The following is a 27610-nucleotide window of genomic DNA, read 5'->3' on the forward strand; positions in this document are numbered from 1 at the left end:
AGCGACCGAGCCGCGCCCCCGCCACGAAGCGACTGCCACGTCAGGACAACTTCACAAAACCTGGGCGAGGGCGGGTGACGCAGGCCGGGCGGCCGCGGCGGCTTTGGGCCCGCGGCCAAACGAAGAGGCTGACCTCCAGCCCAGCCCCAGCTTCAGTGACACCCCGGCCGGCGCCGGCGCCTGCCCGGCCCTCTGGGAGGCGGGGGAGCAGCGGAGGAGGCGGCGCCACCGCGGAGCCCGCGCCCTCGCGCCCCGCCCTCAGTGCCGGCCTGGGCGGGGCGGCCACCGCGGAGGCTCCTCGGCCAGACCGGGTCGGCCCGAACCGAGTTGAGACGCGGGAGGCGGCGGCGCGGAGAGGCGGAGACTGCGGCGGCGGGCCGGGAGGCTGGAGCCGAGCCAGCCACCCGCCATGGAGACCCGCTACAACCTGAAGAGTCCGGGTGAGCGGGGCTGTGGGCGGGGGGCGGTGCCGCACGGTGAGCGCGATGGGGGAGTGACCCCAGACCTCGGGGACCCGCGCTGCGGTCCCCTCGCGTCGGCCGCCACTCGCCTCTCCGCTCCCGGTTCCGCGCTCTACGCCAGCCCGCCGCCTGCCGGGCTGGTGCAGGCCGCGGAGCCGGGCGGCCCGGCAGGCACAAAACCTGGGGTCTCTCCGCCGCACCCCGACTGCCCTTCCCTCATTTTCGCCACGTAGAACTGGGTTATCAGCTCATCCCCGAGAACAGGTGTAATGGTGATGGCCGTGAGTAATAGAGATCAACCCCTTGCCCTACCTGCGCCTTGAACACGGTCGTTAGCTCTTCTCCGTCGCCGCCACCGGACTTTTATTAGCTGTTTGACTCACTCTCATTTGAGGATTTCGTCTAAACGTCCAGTTTGCAGCCTTTGGGGCAAATAGAATTACAGACGTAAAGGAAATGTTCTGGACTAAAGCATTTAACCAAAAAGCTAAGAAAAGTAGTTGAGCCGTGTACTTTAGAACTAACCATAATTTTAGCCATACTGGTATGATGTGTGTATGTCTCTGTTCAGGCATAGAAACTTCTCTTCCTGTATTTAATACCCCTGCTTCACTCACAGAAGCAGCCAAACAATCCTAGCCCCAAATACTTTTCTGGTGTATAATAAAGGAGCGGGCTTCCCTGATGGCTCAGCGATGAAGAATCCGCCTGCCAGTGCAGGAGACGCGGGTTGGATTCTGGTCGGGAAGATCCCCTGGAGGAGGAAATGGCAACCCACTCCAGTATTCTTGCCTGGAGAATCCCGTGGACAGAGCAGTCTGGTGGGCTACAGGCCATGCGGTCGCGAAAGAGTCAGAAACGACTTAGCAACTAAACAACAAAATAAAAAAGCACGAAAAGTAAGCAGCTCTCAGATTAAGATAAGCTTGAAACAAACCTTTGGAATCTATAAATGGTATTGGATCTGTACCTTCATAAATTTGTTCAGAGGGAGAAACTCCACACTTCAGGTCTAAATAATCCTGATAAAGGATTTTAGTGATGGTTTGGCCAACCTTTATTGGTTCTTTTTTTTTTTCCTACCGAGGAAGCAACTTCTCAGTAAGAATCAGCAAGATTAGCATGCTCATGGAGAGAGTTGATACTGTGAATCTTGAATTTTTTTTAATGACTTAAAAACATAACAAAGACTGAAGAAAAGCCTGAGGGTACTGACTGAACAGAGCTTTGTTAACTTGAGTGATTTCAGGCTAAGAAACGTTCTCCGGTAACCAAGTGTTGTAGAATCAGTCATAACGTTTGGGGGAGCCATAGACTTAAAAAAAAAAAAAATCCGTGGAAGGGTTTGGACTCTCCAAGAAATACGTTTATAGGATTCAATTTCAGTGGATTCACCACCCCTGCTATCCTCAACCCATCTCCTAAGAACTCCAGGGGGGAAAAGGGGAGATGAAAGAGAAAGAGGGAAAGAAAAGCTTAATTTTAAGCTTAGATGGTCAAATGTTTAGAATGTTAAAATTGTGCTCGATTTTAATAAAAATATGTGGGTAAAATGTAGGGTGACTGTTTGATCACGTGGTACCAAGTTCCTTGAGATAGCTGAGGTACTTAGTGGAATGTCCAGAGAATAATGAAAATGAATAATAGTGCAATTTGGAATGGAGTGTTGGTGGGCCCCAAGAGATTGTTGTCAGAGGACTTTGCTGAATTTTGATAGGTTATTGTACCCGAGATTGTGATAAGCTTTTAAAATTCTTCAGAATTTTTGTTCTGTTTCTACACTGTATGACCTACTGTGAGGTTGGTACTGGTCGAGCTTTCTTTGGTAGACGTGCTTCTAGCTGTATAATAAATTGCTTTGTCTTTTTGGTTTCATTTCCTCAAAGGTAGTGCTGTTGTTCTAAAAAAGAATTTTTTAAAACTTTTTTTTTTTAATTCTACAGATCATTTGGCATTCATAGAAAAAGTGAATTAGCTGAAATATGGAACTTATTGAAAGTGCAGGAAGTATAGTGAAAATGTTTTCTTTGTTCTTTTCTGTCTTGTAATAACGTTTTAAGGTAATGAACGCATGAAAGGAAGTGGTTAAAAACGCTGCACAATGTAAGAGCTATAACCCTTTTTCTATCTGACGTGGAATTGTCTTAGAGGTATGGATGGGACAATTAAGTTAAGACTATACAAATGACTGGCTAAAGGCCAGTTTGTTAGCATATGGATAGTAAATTTGTTCATTTTATAGATGGAACAATGTATTTTTAATGATTTTTCTAGAATGAACCTGTGATAATGGGCAGAACTCTATGTGAGACCACCTCATTAGCCTCTGACTTCTCTGTCAGTAGTTGCTTCTGGATCAGGCACCCTGCTCTCTTTTTTGGGTCTGTTCTGGTCTAAGTATCAGGGTCTCAGAGTACAAAGTAAGGGGACATACGTGTAAAGAACTTCCTGTGGCAAGATTTCTTCAGAAGGGCCCTATCTGCTTGTTCAGCAGATAGTTGGCATTTAAGAGATTGGTGCAAAGTCACCCATTACCTCCATCAGAAATATAGGAGTTACTCTATCCATGGGCTTCCCTGGTAACTCAGTGGTAAAGAATCTGCCTGAAGTGCAGGAGCCACTGGAGACATGGGTTTGATCCCTAGGTCAGGAAGATCCCTGGAGAAGGGCATGGCAACCCACTCCAATATTCTTGCCTGGAGAATCTCATGGACAGAGGAGCCTGGCGGGTTACAGTCCACGGGGTTGCAAAGAGTTGGATACGACTGAAGTGACCGAGCACACACGCACTCTGTCCATACCCAGGATATCTACTTCCCCTTCACGCTAATCATTCTCAAGTTTTAATGTCCGATTTAAACCCTTCTCCTAGGCTAGAGATACACAGAACTTACTGGTATGTAACATCTTAACCTAGATTTCCCACAGACCAAAAAAAAAAATCTCTACAAGGTGTAAAAACCAAAAACCAATCAGTTTTCTTTCCTCCCCCTCTTTCCTTATCCCAGGAATTGACAGCCACCCAGGAACCCATGGGAGTCATCTTTGATTTCTTTTTTACTACTTTTTTACTCCACTCCCTACCCTGAAACACACACAAATACATGCATTTCCATGCGGGCACCAATGTACAAAGTCACATATATCTAATCAATTACTGTCCATCATCACCAGATCAATTGAAACAAAATAAAAACTGATTAGGTCACTCCTCAAGTTGGCAAAATTTTAATAGCTTCCTGGTGAAAGTGAAAGTTGCTCAGTTGTGTCCGACTCTTTGCAACTTCATGGACTCTACAGTCCGTGGAATTCTCCGGGACAGAATACTGGAGTGGGTAGCCATTCCCTTCAGGGGATCTTCCCAACCCAGGGATTGAACCCAGGTCTCCCACATTGTAGGCGAATTCTTTACCAGCTGAGCCACCAGGGAAGCCCCTTCAAATTGACGAAATTTTAATAGCTTCCTGGTAGCTATGGATTAAGTTCAAAGTAGACTGTTTAACTTGGTCTAGATGGGCTTCCCTGGTAGCTCAGCTGGTAAAGAATTTGCCTGCAGTGCAGGAGACCCCTGTTCTATTCCTGAGTCAGGAAGTTTCCCTGGAGAAGGAATAGGTAAGCCACTCCAGTATTCTTGCCTGGAGAATCCCATGGACAGAGGAGCCTAGCGGCCTACAGTCCATGGGGTCACAAAGAGTCAGACACAACTGAGCAACTAAACACAGAGGGCGGAACATGATTTGATCCTTGCCTTCCTCACCAGCCTCATCTCCTACCACTCTTATGCTCCTTTGCATTTTCACCGTCTATCCATTTTGCCTGAGTGATTTTCTAGATGGAGCAGCTCTTACCTATATGCCTTGGTCCCTGTTGGAACCTCTGCTTGGAATGCCTTCCCTTTTATCCATTTGAAATTCCTATTAATTCTTCAAGCTTCTTTAAGGTTCCGCCTGGTCCAGCTTCCTTAGGCATACTAAGTAGTCCGTATAATTGTGCATCCTTGGTCAGTATTTCTATTTTAATTGTTTTCATGTCTTTCTTTCTCTACGAGCTTTTTGAAGACAAGAAACAGTTTTGGTCATTCTTCTATCTCCATAACTCAGATATTCTTTAAATGTTTGTCAAATATATACCTTTGCAAGGTCTTCCTGGGCAGAAACATCAGTCCTTAAATATTTGCTTAAATGTCTTCACTATGGGAGCAGGAAGAGGCTCTTGGGGAGCATAACATTGGCTTCACATCCTTGATAAGCCTGTCTCCTGCATTTTGCCCATGCTTTGGAGATTGATGATATCAAGATATTTATTTTCAGAAAGGTTATAGATGCATGATAGTGACCAGTAAATGATCCCCTTTTCCTGGAGCTTTGTCTCCAAAGTCCAGTGAGTTACCTGGGCATGTGAAGAATGCTAATGGGAGGCCCTTGGAACCTAGAGATCGGATCTAGAGTGATCATGTGGCCTCCATGTAAAGAAGAAAGCAGGAATGCATGTGCTCCCCACCTTCCTTTCCTATCACATCTTATCTTACCATGGTTGGAGAGTTCCATTTATAACCTTGCAAAGAGATAAGAGAGGAGCTGAAATGGGAAAAGTTTCCTCACTAGCCATGTGGTAGCAAGAGATGGAGTGTCTATGCTCCAGCCCTAGTTTCCAGGCAGTGCTTTGAATCTTGACTATTCCATAGCAGTGACATTTCTTTTGCGGGCAGGGAGCCATGCTATGTTGCCAACTTCATGTGCTTAAGGCCTGCATTTGAACCAGAGATAATCATCAAAGGACCTTAAATCCCAGTCCATTTCTGACCTGGGGAAGAGAGAGGAGTGAAAAGGAAAGGAGAATTATGTGAAGAAATTACTTTCATTTGACAGACATAAACATTGCAGCAGAATAAGACTGAGAGATTTGTTCAAGTATTTAGAGCTACAAAATGTCAGAGCCAATTTTAATGCAGCTCTAATTCCAGAGTCCATGTTCTTTTTCACAAAAGTGTTCATAGTATATGTTGTTTCAGGAAAAATAGAGTATAAGAACACTAGAATAGTTTTACCTTCTGTTTGACTATGTACTTTGACTCTCACATCGTATGTCCTTATGTTGGCCCATGAACTAATAAAATCAACTTGTTTAGTGAAACCATACACCTCATATTAAGACTTGTACTCACTTGGCCAGGACTTGAACTCAGCCAGAACCCACAGTCTTCCAACTGGGATCACACATCTGGTTTCAGCACGTAATGAAGCTCAGGTTCTTGATGTCTCATTGCAGAAGGAATTCTGTGAGAGACAAAGTGATAGGTAAGAAGTGGATTTAGAGAGAAACACACTCTACAGACAGAGTGTAGGCCATCACAGAAGGCAAGAGGTGCCTGGAAGTATGTGGTTAGCTTTTATGGGCTGGGTAATTTCATAGGCTAATGAGTGGGAGGACTGTAATAGCTGTTTTGGGGAAGGGGGCTGGGATTTTTTGGAATTGGGCCACCGCCCACTTTTTGGTGGAGGAACTGCCTTGGAACTGTCACGGTGCCTGTTGGTGTGTCCTTTAGCTTGCTGAAGTGTTAGAAAGAGCATAAACATATACTGAGGCTTAAGGTCTAGTGGCAATCCACTTGTCTGCCCTCTTGGACCCGTTTGGTTCTAATCAGTTTCTGTTACTGATGGGCCTTGGGCCATGTCATTCTTTCAGAGGTTGTGCCCTGGCCCTTTCCCTCTTGTTTCAGTTGAGCCAATGATTGTTCCTTTAAATTATTTCTTGCAGCAGTTCCGACCCTTCCATACATCTCTCGTAATATCCATTGGATGTTTATTTTCTTCTCTCCTAATAAACTGAGTGAGAAAGAGGCAGAGAAAAATGTGATAAGGTTATGGAATGAATAAAACCTGACCTCTTCAGCGTATGTAGCCAGCTAATGAGAAAGAAAAAACAGTTTCCTTGGCATCTTTGATTGCTGACAGCAGCAATCATGTTAAACTAATTAACTTCATAACAACTTTCATGATTTTATTTATATCTGATAATATTAACCTAAAGATATTTTTACATGGCTCTAAACCAAGGGTTTTCAATTCTTTTTCTCTGGGCCTCTTAGATAGAATAGGTGGGAAGGGGTAGATAGCTTAGAGGTCCTTCCATGCTAGCCTGCTGTTACCTGTTTTACATATTGAGGTTCTCCTTAAACCTTTCTTTGAACAAAGGATTTTATCTCATCAAATAAATTTGAAAACCACTGCTTTTAATCAGATCCTTGGAGAGAGTTTTGTTGGGGGAAGATACTAACATTCATTTCAGCTAATATTTGAGTGTTTACTGTGTGCTAAGTCCTGAGGAGACTTCAGTGAAGTAGATGTTGTTATTGAGCATGAAAGACAGGTGTTAATCACAAGTGAGAAGTGAACTTTATAAAAGAGAAATTATAGAGTGTTGTGAGGACTTACAGCAAGGGGGCTCAACGTAGTCTCCAGCGCAGTGGTTTCCAAACCTGACTGACCACTAGAAATAACTTGGAGAGCATTCCTGGCATCCACTGTCCTCCCAGGACTCCTCAGGGACTTTTATGTGTCCAGATGGGAATCTCTAGTCACTCCTCTGAGAGTGGACAAAAGGTGTCAAGGAGACCCTTCTGAGTAAATTTCTTAAAGGTCTAGTGAGAGCCAGACTTGATGAAGTGGGGGATGGGAGGAGGAGCAGCAGTGCAGGCTGAGGAGCTGGTACATAAGAAGGAAGGTCTGAAATAGAAGGTAGAATGTGTGCAAACAATTGAACAAAACCTAATAACTAGAACTCGGGGGTGGAGGGTGGGGGAGAAATTGGGTCTCAATATGTACATGATTCTAGTAAAGCATTTATTGTGTTATTTGCATTGACCCTCCCCCCCAGACTATAAGCTCCTGGATAACAGAAACTGTATTTTAGTTTGCTTGTAGCTCTAGCATCTGCTCCGCAGAGTCAGACACCACTGAAGCAGCTTAGCACACATAGCATCTAGTATGAGCTTAGTGACTGTTTACTCATCAAATGAACAAATTCTCTGCCTATAGGGCTTAGTTCAGAGTAGGAGATGGAAAAGAATACTAATAGTTATGGAATAGGATAGTGACTTAAGAATTTTTTTTCCAGCTTAGGAACCCTTGATTAAAATGAAATTTTATGCAGAAGTCCTGATACATAAGGAACTGTTTGGTGGTTTATGTGTGAGTTGCTTCTCAGGTAACCTCTCCCCACAGCATTCCAATCTGTGCCACTGCATATTTACTTTTTTTGTTTCCTTCGCTTATTCATACCTAGCTGGGTAATTCCTACTGTCTTTCTTTGAGATCTCAGTACCTGACCCCTTTTCTCTTCTGTCTGCTCTCAGGTTACCGCCTGGTGCGTACCTTACTCATAACACGTATTAAACTATGTTAGTTTGTTCTCAAGCAGAGTTTCAGAGAGCCTTGAGCTATCTGGTGTTTCTCTGGCTTTGCTATCCTGTATCCTACACCGGTATCCTGACATTTTTTTTTAGCACCTAAAGCTTGAGGGTGAGGGGGCTGAGATCAAAGGATTGACCTTTATGATCCAATAGGGCAGCAAAGAAGGTACAGATACAAATAGGACTCTAAACTGTCATCGGCTGCTCACAGTCATTTATCATGGAGATAAAGTCTGTGCCATTAACTGAAAGAGGTGGAAGAAAAGAGAGTGAATAGGTATGAAATAGTCTTGGGGTACTGGTTGGAAGGTGTTGGGTGGGGTTTACTGGAGAGATACAGAACATTGTGTGACATTGGATGCGGCACTCCGTGTCCCAGCGGAGGTTGTTAATAGTACCTCTATAATAGCATCAATGGGCCTGTCTCTGTGACTTTTTAAACCCCGTTCAGTAGTGCCTAGCTGTTTGGGTATAGATTCCAAATTAGAAGATGGTTGGATTGGCTCAGTTAGAATTGAATTTATTAAGGGAGTATGAAAGGGGAATGCCTAAGAGCCAAGAGCATGGATAGAGAGACGTGAGTGTAGGTATAGTTGGCGTTAAGAAAGTTGTGGGGTCAATGGATTGGAGGTTTTAATTTAGCAAAGAATCATTTCAAACAGGAATTCAGTTAGGGCTATGAAGATTCAGTGACGTTGGGACAGTGCCATTAAGTCAAAGAAGATATTGAGTGGAAAGTCCTGAGGTTGAGGATATTTAGGGGGTTTACTTTTCATGAGTTATGAGTGCCAGAGGCCATGTTTCTTGTTAATGTAGATATTTTAACAAGGTACAGTTGGACTGCCTGTGTTGAAATCCCTAGCTCTGTCATTTACCAGCTGTGTAACCTTGGGCATGTATAATCTCTCCAAGTCTCAGTTTCTTCATCTGGAAAATGGGGATAAAAACAGCACCCATCTCAGTTGTTTTGAGGATTACGTGAATTAATATTTGAGTGCTACCTAATAGGGAGTATATATAAATACTTACCAGAGAAAAATAGTATCTCTTTGAGACTTCCCTATATATTTAATTTAATATGTAACTCTTCTAGTGCCTACCTGCCTTTTCTTCCCCCATTATTACTATTATCACATAATTAAATCATATGCTGTATTGAATAATTCCTCTGCACTTTTTTTGTTGAAGTAGGAACTTATTCATTAGGTCTGTAAATCTGCTAATCACATGGAAAAAGTATATTTGAAATGTCTCTATCTTGTGAATTTTGTTTTAGCTGTTAAACGTTTAATGAAAGAAGCAGCAGAATTGAAAGATCCAACAGATCATTACCATGCACAGCCTTTAGAGGTTAGTTCCTATTTCTGTCTTCTAAGTTTCTTAAAATTATTTTTTCACTGCATTGAATCATTATAAATGTGTTCGGTATGCTTTATTGATATATTTTATTCCCTATATTTTCTGAGTATTTTTTTAAACCATTAAAAAAAAATTGAAGTACAGTTATTTACAGTGTTGTGTTAGTTTAAGGTATATACTGAGTACTTCTGTTAGCCATTCAGAATCAGATGTTTTAGAAGAAGCAGATTTCTGGTCTCTATAAAATGAGTCTCAGGGACTTTCATGGTGGTCCAGTGGTTAAGACGCCAGTTTTCCACTGCAGGAGTTCAATCCCTGATTGGGGAACTAGGATCCTCTATGCCAAGCTCGGCCAAAAAAAAAGTGAGGGGGGCCTCAGATACTAAATTAGGTTAGGCATGAGGGAGGAGAAGTGGAAAGAACTCCAGACTATATTTGGAGACTTAGCCCCTTGAGGGGTCTCTGCAGCTAGTTTGGGCTTTTTCTATAAACATCTCTACCTCTACCTCAGTCTTCCAGTCTGTGAAAGGAGGGTATTTAAATGTGTCCAGTCTCGTTTTCATGGTAATGGTGAGACTAAAATGTAATAATGTTTGTGCAAGTATTTTGCAAACTATGAAGTACTTGGTAACTGATGATATTAACATATGATGTTAACAGCCTATGTGTTCATATTACTGACCACTTACTAATAAGCTTTTCAGTATTATGAGGGATAAATTTGGAAAGTTTGCTAAAATAATCCAAATTTATAGTAAATTATTTGATTATATAAATAATAATTTTCACTAATTGGGATTCAGGGATTCAGGGATTTATCAGTTTAATTAAGTCTATAATATTTTTAGATCAAATAATAATAATTTAATAAAAATAAATAGATTTTTAATAAAATAATTTAATTAATTAAGTAAATCCACATCCAGAGAACGATCAAGCATGAACTCAAAATAAATACATGTTTAGACATACAAGAGCACAGATTTTCTTCCTTATATTCCTTTCAGAGAAATGTAGTTGACAATAAACCACACCAAAATAATATAAAAACTGAACAAAACATACAAAGGAAGATTGAGATTCCAGTAAAGCCAGGAGACATTCAAGTGAAGAATTTCGGAATGTGTCAAGCAGTTAGTCCATATTAAAACTTCGGGGTCCAGAAGAGATTTTTCAGAAAAAATAAATGGAGCTAATATAATAGGAAGTATGTAAATCTATAATCTTATTTATGAACATGTAATGGTGCTCAAGGGGCTTCCCTGGTGGCTCAGTGGCAAGGAATCCACCTGCCAATACAGGAGACGTGGGTTTGATTCCTGGGTCAGGAAGATCCCCTAGAGAAGGAAATGGCACCCCACTCCAATATTCTTGCCTGGAGAATCCCATGGACAGAGGAACCTGGCAGCCTACAGTCCATGGGGTCGCGAAAGAGTTGGACAAGACTTAGTGGCTAAACAACAGCAATGAAAGCAGTGCTCATGTGTTTTAAAATGCATTAAAAAAAATATTTTAGCTCTTATGTGACATCAAAGCTAGAGTAAATAGCTTTTACTTATAACTTTTATACTTGAGACATTGTGCATTAGAAACTGTCCTAGGAATAGTATAAAATGTTAATTCTTCTCATCCATTAATGTTTCTAATACTCACTGGTAAAAGCAATCCAACTTTTTAATGTTCTTGATCCCTTGATGCTTATTGTTTTTGTTCAGGATAATCTTTTTGAATGGCACTTCACAGTTAGAGGGCCCCCAGATTCTGATTTTGATGGAGGAGTTTATCATGGACGAATAGTACTGCCACCAGAGTATCCCATGAAACCACCAAGCATCATTCTCCTGACGGTAAGAATTCTCAGCTCTTTGGAATGCTTCTGGAATAACTCTTCCTGGTGGCTGTAAAGTGTAGTATGCATATTCCTTTTCATTAAGGAATAAAGTGGATCGTTATTATTATAACTTTGCTTTTGGAGACCAGACCTTGGACTATATTTTTTCTAGAAAAAAATTCCTAGGAAGTTGAAGCATCTGAGAAGTACTCATGATGCTCATTGCCATAGTGTGGTTGTTAGGATTCAGTGAATTAGTGTACACAAAGTGCTGTGCACAGTGTCTGACACATGATAAGTACTCAGTAAAGGGTAGTTACTGTTGTTGTACTCCTTAATCCCGTTATCTCCTTCAGCTTTTCACCTTATGCTTTGCCCTTCATTTTCCTCATCTTTTTTTTTTTTTTTACAGTTTTCTCACCTTCACATGCAGCTCTTAGAATAAGAACTGACATAGAGTCCTCAATAAATTTTAGCTATGTTATTACTGTTTATATCTTAGCATTTCTCTCCATCTTCACAGATTTTATCTCCATGTAAAGGAAAGCTATACATCCAGGTTTCTCTTATCTTTCCTGGGACCTTGTTCCATCAGTAAATTCCTCTCTTAATTGTTAAAGCTTTCCTTCCTTCATTTCCTTTCATTTATGTGTGTTTGATTATCCTCTAACTTGAAAGAAGCAAAAATGAAACAAAAACCTTCCCATGTCTCTGCTAAGACTTTAAGCTGTAGCCTTTTTTTCTCTTTGTAACCTTCAAAACATCCTAACTCTATAGTGTCATTTCTTGTGTTCTGGTTCCCACACATAGCACTCTGTTGAAACATGCTTACTATGCCAGTCTCAAGAGAGCAGCTTGAGAACTCACACCATCTCTTCTCAGTCTTCATCCTTTTCCATCTAAGTTAAACTTCTGATACACATGGAGTAGCAAATAGTGAAAGAAAAAATTGTCATCATTACCAAATTAATGTTTTTCCCTACGGTGTTTGTTTATAGTGGAAAGAGCATTCGTTTTAGAGCCAATAGACCTGAATTCTGGCCAGTGCCATGTCCGTCATGTCACGGGCAGGTTACACAATCTCTTTGAAATTCATTTTTCTCAGTTGTCAGAAGGGATGTATATGAAGAATATAATCATACTGTCAGGTTCCTGATATATAGAAGCTGCTTAATAAATATTAGGTGATATTGAGAATTAGTCATGTTGGCAGTAGGTCTGGAGTAGGAAGCCCTGGAGGGGCCCTACTGTGTTAGGAGTCCTTTTAGCTGCTAGATGGCAGGGAGAGCCAGCTGGTCTGAAGGGAGAGCTGGTGCGTGGTGAAACTGGTGGAGGGTATTTGACGCCACAGCTATTCATCGATGATATCATCATGTATGCCGATGTTCAGTATTTGCTCCTTCTGAGTCACTTCCTCTCTTTTGAAAAGTCTTCTCCAGCTTTCATTCGACAAATATTTATTTAACTCGTGTCATGAACCCTGTGTGTGTAGCAGAGAATAAGTAAAAACTCTGCTTACTTGGAACTTGTATTCTAACTTCATGCCTCTTCTTCCTCTCCTTCTCCCAAGCATGGATATTCTACAAGTTCAGACTACATCTGTTTTCTCTTATTTCTATGAAATGGTTTCATTGATCACCTCTGTGAAAGTCAAGTACCAGAAATGCATTATCTTCTTCTGCCATCAGCACATCTATATTTTTGCCTGCCTGCTGGACACCATCAGTAGTTCTTCCACCAAGACAAAACTGAAATCATTCTCGTCTTTCACTTCTGTGTTCCTGTATGGAATTGCATCATCCTTCTGAGAGGCACTCCAGCCTCAGAGCCTTCCTCCCCAGGATCTAGTTAGGTGACACCGAGTCCTTAGATTTTATCCTAGCCTTTGTATGTCTTCTCTTTTAGCTCCTTCCTGGAGCCTAGCACCATACTAGGCACAGAGGAGGCTATCAGGACGTCATTATGTCTTACTGAGATGTCAGTTGTGCAACTCAGTTTCAAAATGTGCTATGACAGGTTCTAAAAATAGCTTTTATTATTCATTCAGAATCTAACAAATATTTGTGGGGTATCTATAAGAAGACAAAAATCTGTATCCCCTTAGAGATCCCATCCTTTAAAAATTCTCTAAAAAGTATCTTTAAAAAATTATTTATATGTAAAATATATTTATGCTTATAAAGTATAAAACATTAAACACACACGTACATAATTTTTTAAATGTCTTATTTATTCCTAAGGCTAATGGACGATTTGAAGTAGGCAAGAAAATCTGTTTGAGCATCTCAGGACATCATCCTGAAACTTGGCAGCCTTCATGGAGTAGTGAGTATTTACAGTGAATACAAGTCTTACAGAACTTGAGTCAATTCGTAATAATAAGATATAATACTCTTTCGAGATTGAAGCTGTTTTGGATAAATAATTTTATATTATTGAATAAATAATTAAAATACTTTTCCCTGTCAGGATTTTTGCATCATTTTAATACAGTCCCCTACTTGTACCTCTTTAGTGAAACCCTATGAGTCTTTTCTTTTCAGAGTAGACCCAGTTCCTTTTGCAAAGCAACTTAGATTGATGTTTACTTTTTATTTCAGTAAGAACAGCATTATTAGCCATCATTGGGTTTATGCCAACAAAAGGAGAGGGAGCCATAGGTTCTCTAGATTATACACCTGAGGAAAGAAGAGCCCTTGCCAAAAAGTAAGTTTTGCCTTTCCTTGTTTGTTAAGATGTGAATACCATTCTGGATAATGGCCATTAGCAGATAGGCTCTGTCTCTTTGTGTGACTTACCTTGGCGCTACAGGATCTAGTCTTAGTTTTGCTGTCTTAGAAATTAAGTTATTAATTTAAATTAAATTAATTTAAAACTTATTAAATTAAGTATTAATTTCCCAGGAGTGATCAGACTCTAAAGAATTTATTTCATGCTATCTAGCTTTAAAAAGTATTTGGTAATACCAGCCTACAGTGCACAGTATCTTCTAGAAGACAGTGCTGGTCATTTATCTCCACTTGGGCAGTATTACAGGTAGAAAAGAGCCAGAGTAATGATATGTATGTTGCTTTCCATGAAGATTTTAAAAACCTTTTTGAAGGCCGGGAGGAAACCCACTTTATCATCTTTGTATCTGTAGCATCTGCCTCATAGCAAGTGCTCAACAAGTGATCTGGAATAAAGCAAAGGAGATTTTCTTTGTTGAATTGTAGTTTCCCAGCAGTTGTGCCATCTAGGTTTTTTCAGGTACATTCTGTCTGTATATCCCAGAGTAGTCATTAGATTCAGAGTAGCCTCTCCTCTGAGTAGTGTGGAGACCAATTCTTGAGTTTGACCATTGTCCTATTCTGAACTTTGCTGCCTACCACCCTTCAGATCTATTATGTTTAATTAAATGATAGTATATCTTACCCTAGCATGGCTTCCCTGGTGGCTCAGTGGTAAAGAATCCGCCAGCAGTGCAGGAGGCACGGGTTTAATCCCTGGGTTCAATCCCTGAGGAAGATTTGATAGACTCCCTGTTTTATCAGCAACTTTTCTTTTAAACATTATTCCCAAGTTCAGAATATACCTTGTAGCTACTATTCACAGACTATAGTATGTACTTTAAATACATAGCATTTGTTTTGATCTCCTTTGTTGACTTTCTAAATTGATGCTTGTATCCAGTTCATTTCATGTACAAGGTTAAAAAAATAATAAGGCTTTTTTTGTTTAGACTTCTCACTGTATATAGTCTAGGTTCTTAGTCTGTGATATAGGCTTTCTGAAACATGATTTTGCATTCAACCATGGTAGCATACTGTCCTTATGGATAAACTAATGTATTAAAAAGTAAACTTTCTCCTTTAAACTTCATCTGACTTCTCAGTTAAAAAATGAACACATTTTGGGATTTTGCTGGCAGTCCCACGGTTAAGATGCCACACTTCCACTGCAAGGGGCGAGGGTTCTTTCCCTGGTCAGGGAACTAAGATCCCACATGCTGCTCAGCACGACAGAAAAATAGAGGGGAAAAAAAAGTGAACACACTTTAAGATAAATAATATGGATACAACTGATTCTCAAAAGGATGTGGACAGCAATGCTACTTCTGGTGAAACAAAAAATATTCATCAGTAAGTACTAAATTAGTACAGCTTTTATATGGGTTTTGTTTACATGAAATTATAAATAGTATGTTCTTTATAATGTACTAATATGTTCTTCAAGATCTAAGAGTTTTATTATGTTGAACTAGAAGTATGACAAAATAGTTTTTGTAAAAGTTTAGTAATGAATGATAAATTTCATTGTCTGGATTTTCCATGAATTGTCTTTTATCTTTCAAATTGTACTGCTATTTAGATGAGTAGAGTTGTTGAGTTTTTCCCCTGGAAATATCTGTAGATAGTATTCGATTTTTTAAATTTTTTATTGGCCACACCAAAAGAATACGGGATCAGGGATCAAACCCACGCCTATGGCAGTGAAAGCACTGTCTTAACCACTGGACTGCCAGAGAACTCCCAATTTGAGCTTTATAATGGACTTTTTACACAGACTTAATATAGGCTTGTTGTGTGTGAACTTAAGGACAGTGTAGTTAAGCAATTTGTATGCTGTCGTATAGATCTAAAACTTTTCTTTTAAAGAGGTAGTATATTGGGAAAAAAATGATCTAAGCTGATTTTTTTTTTAATTTCAGATAGTTAAAATTGAGGTATAATTGACATGGATTTTTTTAAAAAACCAATTTAACTTGTGTGTTTGTCTTTGAACTATAATTATTGCCAAAATTGTCTAATTTACATGTAGGAATATGGTATGGAGTTGTCCAGTGTTCTTTTAAATGTAATCACTCAGTATTTGAGTATCTTAGATAGATCAACTTTTGAGTATCTGATTTATATCCATCAAAAAATTACTTCCTACCAGATCACAAGATTTCTGTTGTGAAGGATGTGGCTTTGCCATGAAGGATATCCTGTTGCCTTTGAAATCTGGAAGCGATTCAAGCCAGGCTGACCAAGAAGCCAAGGAACTGGCTAGACAAATCAGTTTTAAGGTATTCTAAATTTGTAAATAAATTCTAACTATGAAACCCTTTTGTTGCCTAGCCAAATTTTGGATAGAAAGTAAAGCAGTATAGTTCCGTTGTACTGAGATCTTTACAAATTATTTTCCTTATTACAAAACTAATGTATTTTCAGAAGCAGCATTATAGCATAGTAATAGTTAAAAGTTTGGACTCTGGTATACTCTGCCAGGGGTCAGATCTCAGCTTTGCTGCTTATTAGTGTAGGACATGAGACATATTGCTCATATTGTACCTTTTTCTCATCTGTAAATAAATAACGGTACTTGTATGATTTTTATAAGGATTGAGTTAATTCTCACTTTAGAACCATGTGGTGCATAATAAATTTTAACTATTATTATAGAAACTATAGATAAGCAATAAGAGGAAAATAACAATCATGCATAATCCCATCCCCACGCAATAGCTGCTATTAATATTCTGACGTATCTCTCATATCCTTTTGTTCTGTGTATGTTTTGCACAAACATTGAATTACTTCTGGAATTTAATTAGCTCCATCAAAAAAGTCAGCCTGCATTAAGCAGCATGTTGCCTTCTCCCTTGTCTCACCTTTCTACATCCTGTATATCCTTCCATGTCCAGGTCTTGGGAGAAACTTTTCCTTCTGTTTTATTGTGGTGCCTAAAAGAAGAGGTGCTTAATAAATGTTGGTTATTTTCTTCCTTCTGAGGATTCCTGTTGTACTTAACATTACTTCTCTGAAAATCTTAGGGCCCAATGTCTCTTGTACATCAGAATTTCAGATTTTAGAAAATATTAAACTTGCACAAACATGCATGGTGGGATCTGGGGCAGCTCCTGATTATCAAATCTATTAATATCTCATCAGCAAACCTGGGAATATTTACACTAATGTGCAAATACATACACTGTTAATAACCTCACATGTCAGATTATGCCTGAAAATTACAAAAAACTTTAGTTTTTAGACCTTTTTGGAGTGGACCGTGAACCATGAGTATTAGTTTTGTCCCTTACCAAGTAACAGCTCCTTGAGAATAGGTATTGTCTATTCCTCCTCCTAAATTACCAGCACAGTATTGGACACCATGAGTGTTCAGAGCTTACCTGATTGACAGTTGATATTAAAGTAGTAATTTAAATAAAGTAAAATAAATAATTAAAAATAAATCCAAGAGAGAATTTAGTAGGTTGTGGGTTATTCTGTACATCTCCTCTTGTGACACTACTCTTGGGTGTATCTTTTTTTTTTTTTAATAGGCAGAAGTTAATTCATCTGGAAAGACTATTGCTGAGTCGGACTTAAACCACTCTTTTTCACTAAATGATTTACAGGATGATATACCTGCAACATTCCAGGGTGCTACAGCAAGTACATCGGTATGGCTCTTATCTTTTACTTCTATATCTGTACCATCGTATTATTTGCAGTAGGAAGAGGAGATCTCTAGATGAAATATCTGAATATTTTGGTCCTCCTAACAGATTCGAGACAAGCTCTCCCTCTAATGAATTATAGTATCTTAAACAAGTTATTCATATTTTCGGAGTCTTCTTTTTTGTTAAATGGAGCTGGACTAAAACAATTTTAGGTCCTATTGTCCTTCCTTTTCTATAGAAAGGACAATAGGACCTAAATAGGACCTTCCTTCTATTGATATGACTTTTCTGAAAAGTTAGTTTCAGTATAGTGCTAGACTCTGAATAAAATGAAATATACATACATTAGCCACTTTCTTGATAGGTACTCTGTCTTTGGCAGGTTTCTTAAGCTGCATTAAGGCACTGACTCAAAGGCCTAGAGTCAGAGATTTGCCTTAGACTGTCTCTGTCCAGTAGAATAGCCATTAGCCACATGTGGCTCTCTGAATTTATATTTACCTTATTAAAACTCAGAGGGTAAAGAGTCTGCCTGCAGTACAGGAGACACAAGAGACTCTGGTTTGAGCCCTGGGTTGAGAAGATCCCCTGGAGGAGGAAATGGCAACCTACTCCAGTATTCTTGCCTGGAGAATTCCATGGACAGAGGAGCCTGGCGGGCTACAGTCTAAAGAGTTGCAAAGAGCCAGACACAACTGAGCGACTAAGCATGCATGCGCACGCTTTCTTGGGATCACTTCCCAAATAAAGTACTTGCTCTTATTCAGAATTAAGCTAAATTAAAAATTCAGTTCCTTAGTCACATTGGCCACAGTTCAAGCATTCAAAAGCCCCAAGTGGCCAGTGGCTACTGTTTTGGACAGCATAGATACAGAACATTATTGTCATCTCAAAAAATGTTCTGTTGGACGGTGCTGCCTTGTGCATAGTAAGTGTCTAAGAAATAATCACTGAAGGAAAGATTCCATGGGTGCTGTGGGTCTTATTAGTTGTGCCCTGACCTATTGTCCAAACATTAGTGGGTCTTGGTCATTGGAGAGACCGATTAAGAAACTGTGACTGGATTGTTGCTAAATAATTAAGATTATAGGGAAAAAACACTGACTTTACTTTCTATATATGAGATGAATTGTCTTTTTGGTAACAGGTTGTTTGGTTGAGTAGCCACATCTTTCCCCCTTTCCCCAGTTTAGAGAGGATGTTAAAGAGTCAGGGAAATTGAAATAGAAGCTGGGCAGATACAGATTTGCCCAGGCAAATATAAAGTGGGACTGAGTGGTCCTCTCCCATTCAAGAGACTGCTGCTGCTGCCGCGTCGCTTCAGTCGTGTCCGACTCTGTGCGACCCCATAGACGGCAGCCCACCAGGCTCCGCTGTCCCTGGGATTCTCCAGGCAAGAACACTGGAGTGGGTTGCCATTTCCTTCTCCAGTGCATGAAAGTGAAAAGTGAAAGTGAAGTCGCTCAGTCGTGTCTGACTCTTCGCGACCCCGTGGACTGCAGCCTACCAGGCTCTTCTGTCCATGGGATTTTCCAGGCAAGAGTACTGGAGTGGGGTGCCATTGCCTTCTCCTCAAGAGACTGAGATGAGTAGAAAAAAGTGAGTTGGAGAAAGCAGGAGAGAGGCTGCCATAAAGTAAATTCTTGGAGGGGACTGGAGAAGGAGGTATAAGAAAAAAGCGTGTGCTAAGAGATAATTGCTTTATGTGTTGCCCATGTAATTATATGTCATAGAGGGATATAGTGAATTAATTTTAGTCAATATATGTTTTAGCTTGAAATAGTTAAAAAAATATTCAGATTACTTTTCACCTTTAGAATTCTAATTGTTTTCTATGTCATAGTTTTTCAAAAAAATAGAACCATCCTATTGCAGAGAGGAGGAGGGTAATAAAGACAGTCTGCTAATACTTTGTAATGTATTTAAATCTGTCTTTAGTCTATTTTAAATCTGTGTCAAGTCCCCTGTTGCGTATTCCAGTTATCCTTATTCCAGTTGTTATTTATTTTACAATTATTTATTGTCTGTTTCACTTCCCAGAATGTATGTTCCTTGAGGATCAGGCCTCTCTACTGCACTGTATCCCTAGTGCCTGGCATAGTGCCTTGTATATAGTAGGTCGTATTTGTTGGTAGAATAAATGAATCTGAGGATTGGCACTTTAAAAATATACTAGGAATACAGGTAAAGAAATGACAAAGTTTAGTAAATTAGATCACACAAACAATGGTTTTGTTATTACAGTAGTCTTTTCTATTTTGATTTCTTCCTTATTTTTTCATCCGGTTTTAGCAATATAATTGACATACAGCACTGTATAAATTTAAAGGTGTACAGCATAATGATCGGACTTACATATACCATGAAATGATTACCACAATAAATTTAGCAAATATCTAGTAGCTCATAGATACAAAATGAATGGAAAAAGAAAAAAAAGTTTTTTCCATTGTGATGAAAACTCTTAGGATTTACTCTCAACAACTTTCATATGTAACAGCAATGTTAATTGCATTAATCATATTGTACATTGCATCCTTAGGACTTATTTATCATATAACTGGAAGTTTGTACCTTTTGACTACCTTCATCTTGTTCTCCTACCCCTCTGGTAACCACAAATCTGATCTCTTTTTCTCTGAGTTTGTTTTTGAAGTTTAGTCTACCTACAACACTAAGTTAGTTCTGTGCACGGGGTAGTGATTTGGTATTTCTATACATTACAAAGTGATCACCACCCATTCTGATTTTAAAGTACCTAACACAGAACTCTTCTTCATAGGTCTAGGTAATTAATTGATACCAATTCTGGTTAAAACAATAAATTGCATATAGTTACAAGTTTAGCTCTTAATTATATTCACATACAGATTATCTCAGAATGTGATTATATAATTTGATCACTAGGGAGGTAACTGAAACCTGGTTTTGGCTGGGGGTAGCTGCTTTACATGCCAGTGTAATATGAATTCGCGAGATGTTATACATCAAATCCCAGATAAGCTACGTTTTTTTATCCTTGAGGGGGCGAGAGATTGCTCAAAGTCTAAGTACAGCAGATAACATCAGGCCATCTGTTGCTTTTTGATGCAGATTTTTTTAGCTCTGTAGAAATCGGAACAATACTGATGGTCGACTTATGTTCTTCCAGTCTATCAGGTTTTTTTCTTCTTCCCAGACCAGAGATTGAGGTTCTGAATAAGCCATTCCATTTTGTATTAAGAAGCAAACACAAAACTCCCTTATAGATGTTAAACGATAGAAAATTTTATGTGTATTACAAGGGACTTATCTGTGACCGTGATGTTTATGTATAAATATATATATATTTAAATGTAATTTAATTGGATACAAATGTCACATACCTTTTATATTCCCAGAAATGATCACTTCATCTTAATGAAGGAAATGGAAACAATTATCACTCAAGTATACGTTCTGTGATATGTGTGTTTGATCAAGTTTAGGCAAACGGCAAAGATTTAAATGTTGTGCTACCAAACCTATGGTGTTTTGAAATGTTGTTGAAATGTTTGAAATGGTGTTGAAATGGTGTTGAAAATGGCCAAGTCCAAATTGATTCTGCATCAGCAATTCAGTAAGAACCACCAAAATTGAGTTCAGTTAGTTCCTTCAGCTGAGTTCCTTCAGCTCCAGTCTAGAGTCCTCTGGGTCTACAACCTTGGAGTCATACAGTTTTACCGTGATGGGATTGTTTAAAATAGGGAGAATTTCATAATATCATAGCACTAGGTTTTAGTCAGTAATGTATCATCCAAAAGGAATCTGTAATTTAGGAAGCTATTTAAAGCAGTATATCTACAGAAATATTTCCATGCAGTACACATACTAAAATGTCATCTAAATTCATTGTTTGAGGGATTGTTGTTCTAAATAATATAATAATAAAATTGTGAGAATTAGTCCTAAATAAAGTCATGACTTTTCTTTTGTTAACCTAAATCTGGAGTCTTCAAAGGGATATATTGATAGTAATATTAGTAATGCCTAACATTTAATAAGCAATTGTGTATCCTGCACACTTTATATCATTATCCTGTTTAATCTTCACAACTACTGAACTGGATAGTACCCTTGTACAAGAGAGGGAGCTGGGTCTTTGGTTAAATAACTTGCTTAGGGTCATACATCCATGAAGTGGTGAAGCCAGCCTAGTGATAGTAAGACTACCTGTTTTAGTCCTGGTCAGGCTTGTGTTCTCCACTCAAACTACTGGAAAAAAACAACATCTGTAAATAAAAGCTTTAAGATGAGTAATCTCTTATGCTAGTTTCTGGATTGATTCTACCACCTTCCTTTTTATTTTTCTTAAGAACCCATTTCCCTATAAGCCTTGAGTACTTTTGCTCTATCAGACACTTTTATCTTCTTGGCTGAACAGTTGGAAGAATGGGAGATTTCAAATGCAGTGGTGCTCTTGTCTTGGTTACTGTAACTCAGTTCACCTCCATTAGTATTAAATCACTGCATGACGCAGTGTGACAGTGTAAGACCTCATAAAATGCAGTCTTCGTGCGCCTGCTCCTCAATGAGCTCCTTTCTCCCGAGAGTCCAAGTTCTGCCTCTGTGTTATGGGTCACTTCCTCTGTTTTATGAAAGTTTGAGTGCTTCCAAAGATTATTTACATCTTTTAATGTTGAGGTGATGTCGGAATTAAAGTGTAATGTCTTCTGTAGATAACTAAGATCAGCAGTTTTTTCCCTATTGTTTATAGCTATTTATTGACAAAGTTCATTCTCTTACCTGTTTTTTAAAAAAGTATTTGAATTATATTTTTAGATTCTTTTTTTCTTCTAAATATTGAAATATTCTATAATGAAAAGTATTTAAAATCTTTTGTATTTACTCAATTTAAAAAGTTATTCTGAATAAAACATGCATTCTTACTTATTTGAAAGAATGTGTATTGGCTCTATTATAATCAGTATAAAGTTTTCAATACAACAAAGACTTTGGTTATTAGAGGTAGAGTTAAGGTATCTGTATAAGCAAAATGAAATTCATATTTTGTAGAGCTTTCTTCTCTGTGTGTGTGTGTGTGTTAGTTGCTTAGTCGTGTCCGACTTTATACAACCCCATAGACTGTAGCTCACCAGGCCCCTCCGTCCATGGGATTCTCCAGGCAAGAACACTGGAGTGAGTTGCCATTCCCTTCTCCAAAAGGAACTTTAGAAAGAAAGAAAGTGAAGTCGCTCAGTCATGTCTGACTCTTTGCAACCCCATGGACTGTAGCCTACCAGGCTCCTCCATCCATGGAATTTTCCAGGCAAGAGTACTGGAGTGGTTTGCCATTTCCTTCTCTATTCTTGTCTATAAACCACATTTATGACTTTGAATCACTTGTTACCACATGGTGTTTTTGCTTTGACCAAGCATTCATTGAAAGGATAGAAAGAAGTTGACATCCAGGACTTGTTAGGGGGCACCTCCTTTGCCAAAGTAGAGGATACACTTGAGGCTCCCATACCTACTTCCACATTTTTCTCAGCACATACCGAGGGTACTCTTGACAATAGTTCATGCTTTACACTCATAAATTAACACAGTTGAAACACACAGTAAAGAGTTCTGGACTTGTGTTCAATTCAGTTGATGGGGATTGTGAGAAAGGATAAACCTATTTTGAAAACCACATCTAATTTTTATAACAATATTACTATGTAGAACATATGGTTTGAAATTATTTCCTATGTTCTATGATTATGGATGTAGTAAGATAACATTGGAGGAAGAACACTGTTGAGAGTTGTCCTTTTTTGCCATTTAGAATATGGTAAATCTTTATGTAGAAAGTGGGATTCAGATTGCTTCTCTCCTTGACTCCTGAAAGAAGGGAGGTACTCAGATGCCTAGCAGATACTGTTGGAGTTGCAGCCAGAGGCGAGTACAAAGCCATCTGTGGAGAATGTGGATAAACTCCGTCCTTGTCTTATTTGTTGCTGGTAAATTCCTCCTCCACCTATGAGCACTAAATAAGTTGTGTTGCTGGCTTATTCAGGAGGGTGAGTTACTCATCTCAGCATTCAGAGAATTCTTGGTGGTTTTGCCTTACTGCTGTGCAGTGCCATGTACTGTTGAATAGCCTGTATGTATACAAGTTTTCTTTGCCAGTTTCAAACTGAATTTCTTAAAATTTCATAGTATGGAACCCAGAACCCCTCAGCAGCATCCCTTCAACAGCCTGCCCAACCCGTGGCTAAGAGTACCTCCATGAGCCCTCGACAGCGCCGGGCCCAGCAGCAGAGTCAAAGAAGGTCATCTATTTCACCAGATGTCACCCAGGGCCAGCAGCCAAGAGACAACCACACGGATCATGGTGGATCTGCTGTCTTGATTGTCATCTTGACTTTGGCATTGGCAGCTCTTATATTCCGACGAATATATCTGGCCAATGAGTACATATTTGACTTTGAGTTATAATATTGTTTTGTGTCTTAAGAGCTGTGACTCAGCTGCTTCATTAAACATTCTGCATTGGGTATAATCTAAGAATTGTTTACAAAATAATTATTTTATATTTACCCTTCATTCCTTTTTTGATCCTTATAAATTCAGTATAAATATATCTATAGACATTCAGTGTCCTGCTTAGTTTAAGGGACTGGAAGTCAAAGTCCCTTGTCTCTCTATCCAACCTGCTCTACAGGGAAATAACTTATTTGTTGTTTTTCACGCCTCAGCTTTTCTTTATGTAAATTTGTGATACTCTTCTGTATAACCCTTTGCAATTTTTGGATAAAAGATGGTATTTAAGTTCCAGTGAGTATTACTAGTTACTCAATACCATTTATTGAGTACTCTGTTTCTACTTATGTAGAATGATATAGGGATAAGAGTTGAAAAGGGAAAATAAAACTCCTCAAATAGCTTGCTTAAAACGTATTCATGTGAGAGATACTGGGATTGCCCATTCTATGACTGACTGTATGTCCTAAACATTCTTTGGTGAAAGTAACTATTTTGGTCAAACATTTCTGAGGAAATGAGATTACATCTTTATTACTGGATGTTATTTGAAGAGGAAATAATACTCTGTAACCACTTTGATATGCTGTTATCCCCTTCAGTTCACACACAAGATTTTTTTTAAAAAGAAGGAAAACAATCCTCCATAGATCTTTGATTTAAGGAAGGAAGGGTCCAAGCCAGGAAATTGCTTTATTTTCTTCCAAAAGTTAAATGGGAGCATCTTAAGATTTGAATGTTTGCTCTACTTGGACTTGTATGTCTTTTGAGTTGTATTATATGCCTAGCTTTATAATCACTATAAATTTAATTATTTTAAGAATATGCATAATATTGAACTATTTCATGTACCATTTTAATAGAAAAGCTCAGGGCCCGTGTAACAGTGATAGAAATTAGAAAAACCTCTATTTAGAATTGCCCACCTAATCAAAGCCCAAGAGATAATTTTCAGTGCAAAAATCAATATATAACTTAGTGCTAGCTAGCTCCACAGACTCTAGTAGATAATTTAAACTATCATTGTAAATAATGCCTGGTGAGAACATATAATCACAGGAAAATATTGCCTTCAGCATGTTCAGTAGCAGCATTGAGGGCACTCTCGAGAGTGTTGCTAATGAAGATTTAATTTTTAAATACAGGCACTCCCCAACTTTCAAATAGGTTATGCTCTAAAAGTGCATTTGTAAGTTAATTTTTTTTACAACTCAGTGTTGTAAATTGTGTTTAGGTTCTAGGCAAGACAACAAAAGTTAGTCCATAATGTATCTTGAGTACTTTGGAGAGTGGTATTTATAAAGTCCTTATGTGGTTTATTATGGGCAATATAGAAACAATTTATAAAATGATTTTAAAGGCCAATTTAATTTTTATTCCTGCTCTCATAGGGCTTTGGTTCTATGAACTGTTAGACACAATTTGTTTTCATTTGATAGCCCAGTTTATGTCTGTATCTAAAATAAGAACATATTGTATACTATGATATAATGCACAGTTTTCTTAAATTTTAATAAATTAGCATTTTTAAAGTCTTTATAGATTGTTACTTTTCTGTCTACAGCTGAAGTTGGTAAAGTCTAAAAAGCCTAAGGACTTTATGAAGACCTCCTATGTCATAAAAATTATAAGTTAGTATCTTACAACTTTATTGCCCTGAAAAAATACATTCTGAAGTCTTGGTTTGGAATGTAAGATATTAGGGATGTTGGTTCAGTGGTCTCCTAGCAAGAGGTCACTGACTCATCTGGACAGCACCAGGTCATGTTACCGCCTAAGAACATCCCCATCTCTCAGTCTCTGCTGAGATGAATCGTGTGCTAGGAACAATCTCCCCTGCTTTCCCTCTGAGCCAGCCTCAATCTATGCGATATCATTGCATGTTTTCATGGGGTGTATGTAGACTTAAAACTGATTAAGAAGAAGGCACATCATACAGTTCCTCCTCTACCTGAGTTGGCCTCGCATCCCTCACTCATCAACTGCCAGGCCAGCTTCTCCTTTGTTTTGTTTTGTTTTTAGCACCTGATACACATATCTGAAAGTGGCATATCTTTCGCTTCTTCCCTTTCAGCTCACATTGCTACTTAAAAATCCTTAAGTTGTCGATCTGACCCCCATCGTGAAGTTAATGAACAAAATTGCTCTTTGGAGCCATTCTTAACACCCCGATAAAGGGCCTCTTCAGAAAACCATTATTTTTAAAGCCCCACTGTAATCCCTCATTTATAGCATAAGGGCAGGAAAAAATATGTGATCTGGTAGATAAAGGCTTAGGACTCCTTTCCCAAATCCTCAGGTTTAGGTAACTTGTGACTTTTTTTGACCAACACAGCACATACAAGGGAAGTTAAAATAGCATGCTTGCTTGAAAAAAACATGTCTGTTTTGCCTGTAACTGTTTAAATGAATGAAACCTTTTAAATTTTATGTATTGTGGGCTTTTATGTAGCACTTTACATTTTCATGCTGCTTATAGTTTAATTCTACTGAAATAAATGAATTTCATCAAAATTCTCAACTACTTTTTAAAAAACAAAATCCTTTCAAACTGTGTATTATTTTGACTATGAAAACATAAAATTTCCTATTTTAGGAGAATAAGAAATCTTTTTGTTATTTTCTGGCTATGAATAAACTTCCTGGTACCGTGAGTCCTCCCATTTTTATAGAGCCGAATCAAGAAACAAGCAAACCTCACACAATTGGGCTTAGTTGTGCAGAAATATAGGCTGAAGTACTAAAAAGCCTATATTGTTTTATTACTTACAAAGAAGTATATGAAAGGTGAACGCATTTAATGAACCTAACTTTAAACAAATAATGTGTACCTAAATGTGTACTTTGGGAATCTCCTGGCGGTCCAGTGGTTAGGACTGTGTGCTTTCACTGCTGACAGCCCAGGTTCAATCCTTGGTCGAGGAACTCGGATCCCAGAAGCTGTGCGGCTCACTGAAAAAAAGAAATGTATTCTTACAGCCTTTGTGGGAGGCTATAATTGCTCCAGAGCTGTTTGGAACGTCTCTTTAAATGCCTCAGAACTAGTTTGAGCTGCTGAATAAAACCAGTGACTATTTGTACCTGATTTTGAATTCTTTGTGTCATTTGGTGTTCTGTCCATTCTACCTCCTTAAATGTTCTCTTGCCTTTTTCCATTTTTCCTGCTCACCACCACTACCCTAATGAGCCATATCGTCTCTAAACTAGCACAGTAATCTCTTAAGTTTCTGTTTTTTTGGATTAATTTTTATTGGAATATAATCGATTTACAATGTGTACTACTTTCTACTGTACAGCAAAGTGAATCAGTTGTACATATACATATATCCACTCTTTTAGATTTGTTTCCCATGTAAGTTATTACAGAGTGTTGTGTAGAGTTCCCTGTGCTATACACTAGGTTCTTGATATCTATTTCATATATATTAATAGTAGTACAAGTTTCCATTCTTGCTGCACACTGCAGCTGGAAACTTCTCTAATGCTCTACTTGGACTTGTATGTCTTTTGAGTTGTGTTAATGTGCCTAGCTTTATAATCACTATAAATTTAATTATTCCAGGAATATGCATAATACTGAACTATTTCTTGTACCATTTTAATAGAAAAGCTCAGGGCCCATGTAGCATTGCCCT

At 38.7% G+C, this 27610-nt stretch overlaps 1 protein-coding gene and 1 long non-coding RNA gene across 4 annotated transcripts; one reads left to right on the plus strand and one right to left on the minus strand.

The window, feature by feature from the left end:
* Positions 1–99: 99 nt before the first annotated feature.
* Positions 100–23999, plus strand: UBE2J1 (ubiquitin conjugating enzyme E2 J1). Of its 3 annotated transcripts, none has more exons than XM_081528554.1 (8): positions 100–742; positions 9149–9222; positions 10947–11078; positions 13303–13387; positions 13663–13768; positions 15983–16112; positions 17370–17489; positions 23652–23999. In XM_081528554.1, exons 2-8 carry the CDS (start codon positions 9163–9165, stop codon positions 23928–23930), a joined length of 912 nt encoding a protein of 303 aa, XP_081384680.1. In that variant the 5' UTR covers positions 100–742; positions 9149–9162; the 3' UTR covers positions 23931–23999. The 3 variants fall into 3 exon arrangements, with proteins under 3 accessions (XP_081384680.1, XP_081384678.1, XP_081384679.1); XM_081528552.1 differs by having other exon boundaries at positions 100–440; XM_081528553.1 differs by lacking the exon at positions 100–742 and adding an exon at positions 8076–8149.
* LOC145520978 (uncharacterized) lies at positions 782–8094 on the minus strand. Its single transcript, XR_014064963.1, has 4 exons — positions 6896–8094; positions 5626–5737; positions 4310–5264; positions 782–1331 (listed from the first exon to the last, which is right to left on the minus strand). It is a non-coding gene; the product is annotated as an uncharacterized LOC145520978 (long non-coding RNA).
* Positions 24000–27610: the final 3611 nt, after the last annotated feature.

This window comes from Giraffa tippelskirchi, chromosome 9 (genome assembly GCF_054371585.1).
Source record: "Giraffa tippelskirchi isolate mGirTip1 chromosome 9, T2T-mGirTip1v1.2.pri, whole genome shotgun sequence".
Lineage (NCBI taxonomy): Eukaryota > Metazoa > Chordata > Mammalia > Artiodactyla > Giraffidae > Giraffa > Giraffa tippelskirchi.

Bases quoted from the DNA above. Each gene is read 5' to 3' on its own strand.
- UBE2J1 (XM_081528552.1), top strand. From the start codon at position 410: ATGGAGACCCGCTACAACCTGAAGAGTCCGG. The intron at 9,223-10,946 runs GTTAGTTCCTAT...GTTTTTGTTCAG, and splicing joins ACCATGCACAGCCTTTAGAG to GATAATCTTTTTGAATGGCA. The intron at 13,388-13,662 runs GTGAGTATTTAC...TTTTTATTTCAG, and splicing joins TTGGCAGCCTTCATGGAGTA to TAAGAACAGCATTATTAGCC.